This window comes from Aplysia californica, unplaced genomic scaffold (genome assembly GCF_000002075.1).
Source record: "Aplysia californica isolate F4 #8 unplaced genomic scaffold, AplCal3.0 scaffold00758, whole genome shotgun sequence".
NCBI classification, from domain to species: Eukaryota; Metazoa; Mollusca; class Gastropoda; order Aplysiida; family Aplysiidae; genus Aplysia; species Aplysia californica.
Window position 1 is genome coordinate 240341 of NW_004798028.1, and position 6704 is coordinate 247044.

At 36.9% G+C, this 6704-nt stretch overlaps 1 protein-coding gene across 1 annotated transcript in view; it reads left to right on the forward strand.

Moving 5' to 3' along the window:
• Positions 1–4373, forward strand: part of LOC101848469 — a 32477-nt gene extending 28104 nt beyond the window's left edge. The window contains exons 9-10 of the mRNA XM_005109249.3: positions 1700–1821; positions 2344–4373. Of these exons, the coding sequence (XP_005109306.1) occupies positions 1700–1821; positions 2344–2436 (215 nt within the window). The 3' untranslated portion in view covers positions 2437–4373. The remainder of the gene's footprint in view (positions 1–1699; positions 1822–2343) is intronic.
• Positions 4374–6704: the final 2331 nt, after the last annotated feature.

Below are 6704 nucleotides of genomic sequence, written 5' to 3' on the forward strand. Positions count from 1 at the left end.
AAAGTCTTAAGATGGAATTTTTTTCTGGCTGCCTTGCGATTCCGTCTTGCACAGGTTCAACTGTATTCTAGTTACAGAATTATACCTCCACCAACTCCTGCACTTTTATACTTCTGTTTAAATTGGAAAATATCAAACAAAATTATGTTTTTTTGGAAATTGGAAAGGAGAGAATCAAAATTTGTTAGCAATAACTTTTGTTAGAATTGTTCAATGTGAATGATGTTTGTATTCAGATATGTGTCACGACGCGGTGGAATCAGGTGATCATCAATTATTGGGTATTTAGAGTTATTGATGTCATCTTAAAGCTTGTTCATGTCTTGCATACGGCGGAAAAAACCCCAACCCATCTATCTTGAATAGAAGTTAAGATATTTGCGATTAAAGGAGGTGGTAGTCGCCTGGTGTGACAGGTAAAATTAGTAAGGAAGTTGCTGCCAAAGTTTGGTAACTCCCAAAGCTTGAATGTCCTTGGAAACTGGAAATGTTCATTTTTTGGTGCCTTTTATGAACATTTTTTCTGTAACATCCTCACTTTAATGTGTTTGACATAAAAGGTGTTAAGCAAGAAAAAAAAAGAAGAAATTTCACCACCCTGTCTCACATATAGTGATATTAATATGAAACGAAGAACAAATTATGGCCTTTTGAAAAGTAGGTAATACCCCAATTCTCACAAACTAGGTTTCTCATTCAAACACCAAAATAGCTGCCTGTAGGACATAATGAATCTAACTATGGCATTTTCATAAAGTGTAAAAGTCTGTTACAGGGCTTGAATTAGATGTTCAGGAGGGCAGTCAAAAATTGCCTTGGCGGGGCCTGAAAACAAGAGGGCACCGAGGCAATTTGCTTGGGCACCAAGACAAAAATTATAGGTGATCATTTTGTTGATCAAAGTTGGTAATACTGGATCGTGCTTGGCAACGTTTTTATATAAATTACACAATACCATTTATTCTTGCTCTCTACAAAAGTATAGAGTTTATTGGAAAATTTGTAAAATCATGAATGAAAACTAAGTAAATCGTAGTAAAATCACTGATGTTGGTACTGATGACTCGGATGTTGACAATGAAAATGTCTGTGGTGAAACTTGAGATATTGAGGATGTAGAGGCAGAAGAAGCAGAGGATTCTCCAGGCAATGATGAAGATGAGCTGAAATGAGCATTTAAACTCATATTATACTTATACTAGTGTGAGTCATATATTGAATCCTAAAACTATGTGTACATGTATCATAAATTCACAAATATCTGTTGCAGGCACACACTCACTCTTCCATCCCTCTGTCCTCCCCCAAACACAGACATACGTAAAACAACACAATTGATAAAATGGGCTACAACCCAAATACTTAAATTTTCTTTGTACACGTTAACATCCCCCCCCACACACACACACACGCGCGTGCGCGCGCGCGCACACACACTTTAGAGGGTCCCCACCGGGTCGGGAAATTGGGAAAAAGTCGGGAATTTTGTGATGGGTCGGTATGTCGGGAAAGGATTTTAAGGGCATTACGGCAAATTGCAAAGGCACCAAGGCCAATTTCCGTGGTCTATTTCAAGTCCTGCTGTTACGTTATCACAATGATTTCCAGTGTTATTTTTATTTTACCTGTTGTTCAGTTCAAATCAATCCGGCAGGTTCTCAGTGTTTGAAGTATTCTCCAATCTTTTCCCTTGCTGTAGAGCGTAGGTACAGCAAGGCAGAGCTGCTGGAGCTAAGTCGTTCCTCCCTGTCGAAACAGACTCCAGCGCTGTGGAATGTCTTGTCCAGGACCTGCGCAGATGTTTGTTTACCAGCAGACAAAGTAAGGGCCTCTGAATATCTCTGGTGTCATACCACAAATGCCACTCATTATTTTACATTAAAATCTAGGAAGCAGATATCGAAACAGTATACAGCTTTATTTGGAAAAGACCAGTTAGCTTTGAGGTTTTGAATTCTCACTGGATATTATTTTATTTAATATGTCTTCAGTTAGTCTTGATGTTAAAAAAACCCAATATTTCATAATTTTTGCACATGGCAGTTGCAGGCTACTGTAGCCTGTAAGAGATGTCAGGTTTGTATTTGTGTGGTGAGCTTCGAAAACCGTTCACACGGGTAAAAACATAAAAATTGAGATTATTGCAAATTATTAATCTAAAGCTTTTCCTGAGCATTTTCCTTTTTATTTGAATGTTATATCTATCAGTTACAGAGATGTGCCAGTTTTTATCGCGCAAGGTACGAAAACTCTGACCTTAGAAAAATGGAAAAAGCTTTGCTTCGCCAAAGGTTCAATGTTCTCTAGTTTTTACGAGACAGAAATGATTTGTTTTTTCCTCAGGTGATGGATTATTTTGACCCTGACTTCTTCGAGCACCACGACGGGGGACTGGTTGTTGACAGTAGCAAGTTTCGTAGGGAGAGATATGACTAATCAAGGAAGAGTTTCATGAACAGAGGAGTCATCCCATAAATGGCAGTATTATGACTGGACAAACAAATTTGTAATTCATGAGCCGTTTTATCATTTACAAACCCAAAAACCAGAGCAAAAACTTTGTCTTGACTTGTTCTGTATTTTGCTGAACACTGAATGCCTGTATACCAACACTTTTAACTGTAAAGTGATATTATGTCCTCTTGTCATTTGTTTTCTGCAGTCTGTTGTATTTTTTAACACTTGTTTCATTTGAAAAGAAAACCCCCTCTCTGAAGACTTTTCCATTGGTTTTTGGCGATCAGTAAAGCTGTACATAGTTTTAAAAAGTCAGTCAATTTTCTTTCATCAGTCCTGTAGACACATCAGACTGTACTGTCCCGTTCTTACTCTATGCATTCCTTTAACAATATTGCTTTAGTTTAGAGCTCTTTATTGTGCTAATGAGGGCTCTGGAAATGAAGCTGCTTTTGTACTGGCAGGGGGTGTGGTAGGCCAGTAACAAGCGATCTTAGATTGGACTCGGCTAATTTTGCAGTGTGTGTAATAAAATAAATGTTGAAGTGCTATATTTTCTGTACAATTTTTCCGAATTTTCCATAAGCCAAAGACACCCCCTTCCGTCTCCTTCCTTAAGCTCCTGACAAGCTGTTCAGGTAGATTCATGCCCATAATGCTTTTCACTCAGTTAACCGAGTTCATTTAGATCTTTGTACATAATGTCAGCGAGTTTGATGTTGTTCTGGTTAGACTGAGGCTTTCCTTTCATGTCAATCTACAGCCATCCCAGTGCACCACATAGTGTCAGGGTTGATGTATAGTATTCCCTCACCATATTGCTGTTCACACTTTGCCGGCTTAGTAAATCGCATTTTATCATGGGTGGGCCACAAGCTTGGCAGACTGTCCGGACACAATAAAAATCAGGCACAGCTTAATTTTTGTGTGTCTGGCTGCTGGATTGTCTGTTGGCTGTGGATGATAAAATTCTCATTCATAAACTTAGGAAAAACTGTCCTTTTGGAAAAATAAATGTCAATTCCGAACCTGCGGTTCGCAATTTAAAATGTCTCACAAATGACTTTTTTTTTACTTGCTGGAATTTTGAAGTTCACAAACATTTTTCTTTTTTTATGAAGACTATTTCATATAATATTTTGTTATCTCAAAGAGCACAGGCAACTGTCAGTTTTAACTGAATGTGTAATACCCCCTTTATTTGTTGGTCTCCATTGCTGGTTGCAGGTTTATTGTTGTCTGTACTACAGCCTTTACCAACACCTTTTCTTTCTTGTTGAGGGTAACACACACTAAAGGTGCGACCTTTCCAGCATTGCCACATCATGTGAGTGAGAATGTACAGTATTTTGATTTTGGTAAAATTATGAACAGATATGTACAAATGTTTTATTTTTAAATACCATTGGTCTGTCATATTCCTTGAGTAGAAAGTGTTTTTTATAAGAGCATTTGAGAAGCTTAAAAAAGTTCTTGGAGGGTTTATAAAGATGTAAAATAAGTATCAAATATATATTGTTTTGACCCCATGGATTTTCACTTTTTGTGGGAAATTATGGAATATATCCCCCACAATATTTGAGGGAATACTGTAGAACTTGTAGTATGGTCGCCTTCTTTCCAGTGTCTTTCCAGGGTCATGGGCTAGTCATGAGTCTCCTAAGTCACCCGTAAGCCATTGTTTGAATCTGAAAGCATGAAACTGTTTCTGTAGATAGTGTACAGTTTTAGATTGTCATTGTTTTCCTAATGCCCTTCAGTCTTTCTTGACCAAATATTGTCACTTGTCTATGCTTTAAAAAAAAAAAGATTTTGCCTTCTTTTCTGACACTACCTTTTCAGCTCTTTATTCAAAACCGAGAATCAAAGTCAGTGAAACAGAATATAAATGTTGCAGATTTTTTACATTCTGGATTTTTAAAAAAAAATGCCTCTTGTTTGAATGGTCCCTCTTGCTTGGTAAATCAATGTGTCGGTAGACAAATGCCCTATGCAATACCTTTTTGACTGAAACATATTTGTCTTTGTCAAGAATCTTTCCATAAATCTGTTCTCAGTCTTCTTTTTGTGGTGCTTATATCAGTACAAACTTCTGTAACATATTGTCTGTTGTCGGTGGTTGATGGGTGCTCTGGTGTGGTTTGCTCCTTCTTTCCTATCAAACATCTATCGTCCTGATCTCTCCTTCTTTTTTATGTTTGTTACTCTCTTGTAACACCTGTATTCTTCGGCACTTATATGACCTTTTTGTGTTGCAAGTGCTGTAAAACTCTTACTAAAAACCAAATATTGTCTGTTGCGAGAAAAATGGTTTACTCAGTTTGCCCTTTTGAAAGAATTTGGAGAAACCTGTTTTTTTTCAAATGATCGGGCGTCTGAGGCACACGACACCTACCATTTCTTTGAAAGTTCAAAATTAGGACTTTTAAAGTTGTTTGAGAGAATAAGAAATATCAATACTGTGGTTTTTTTTGCCTTTCATGTTAATACTGCTTCCATTTTTACTTATTAGAAGGTGTGTGAGAAAATAAGAAATACTTATACTTTTGTCTTAACCAGTTGCAAGTTTGAGAGAATAAAGAATAGCAATACTTTCATCAGTTCATGTTAAAAGTATCATAACATTTTCAAAACTGATTGCTGTGGTGGATGCTGGTCCGTATATAAGTTTGAAAAACTGTTGAAGTGGATGCTTTCTTGACTTGTTACTTTCAGGTGTGCTATATTCTTAAATTTTTTTACAGGTATCGTTTTAAAGAGAGCTGTAAAGTACATGTTGTTTATGGTGTCAAAGCTGTTTGGTGCTTATTCTTTTGTTTTGTCTATCAGATGTTGATGATCTGTACTTCTGAACCAGTGTCTATTGTGCAATTGTCTGGTTTTTTGCTTTTGCACGCAGGAGAAAAGAGTGGAATTCTCACCTGGGAAAGTTATTTTATTCTGTGTCCTGCTTAACCTCGGTATGTCTAATCATGACAGGCAGGGTCAAAGCAGCCAAATTGTCTGAATTGTGTTGATGGGGTTGGAGAACATATCAGAGGTTCCGATTTGCAAAATATTCGGATTTCTGAAATTGCATTTTGTCTGACTTTATACCATTCTTTCATTCATATTTTAATTTCCATGTGTGTGTCATATTGCTACGAATAATGTAAATTTTGAGTCCCTATGCGCGTTTCACGGGGTGTGTATGTGTGCGTGTGAAAACTAAGGATTTTTTTTCATATTTAGTTGTCACGCTCTATTTTCACTCACTGTTATCAATCTGTAAATCTGTTCGCATTAAGATTTACACTAGTGCTGTGCGATTTTGAGAAAACAAAAATTCATTGAAGCTGACTGAAGTGTCTTTAGGCCATTCCCAAAGGGGGGACATTACCATGTTCTGTTGCACAGTATAATTGTAATTGTATAATGGGCTGATTCATCAATGTCATGCTCATAACTGCCGGAATTGCAACAGGGAACTGCTGCTTTTTCTTTCCCCATCCTTAGTATCGTCATTTTTTCTCTACTCCTTTTGTTTGCTTGTCACTCTCTTGTGACCCACTATTTCCGGGGTGCCTTCATGAGGAGAAAAAAACATTCTCCGCGCTTTGAGGGTCAACTGCCCTTGTTTGAACCATAGTGACTAGTGAATATAAGGGATAGTCTCTAGAGGAATATTATATATCTTTTGTTGGCTCCTCTAATCACTCTGTCTCGTAACCATCAAATAAAGAGTATTTTTATTTCTCTATATTTATCTCAATGATTTTAGATGTAATGTGCTCCAATTTTACTATGAGGAAAGTAAGATGAAAATCCTTTATGTTTAAAAAAAAAAATCGCACGGCATTCGAATTGCTCTTCCATGCTTCGAATAGCTGTGAATAGTGCAAAAATCATGAATGTTGAATAGCAAAGTCGAATGGGCACAGCTCTAATCTACACTGTTGTCTTAGCAGTAAGTGTCTGTAGCCAATAATTTCCCCACCAGTCCTATAGTTTTTTTAAAAGGACCGAGATATGTAGTTATTTTTGCCGAGTCTTTGTTGTACCCAACACTTTCGATTTGAGTGCAAAGACTCATAGAAATAAAATTTGGAGTTAAACAAGTCTTCTTTAGGCGTAATATTTGTCTTCTTATCATCATTAGTAACCTTTCGTTTTCGAAAAAGAAAGAGATATGATGATGGTTGATGAGTATTTTTCATTTGTAAGCCATTTTCAAATGTTACTTGCATTCACATTGCCTATCAGAATTC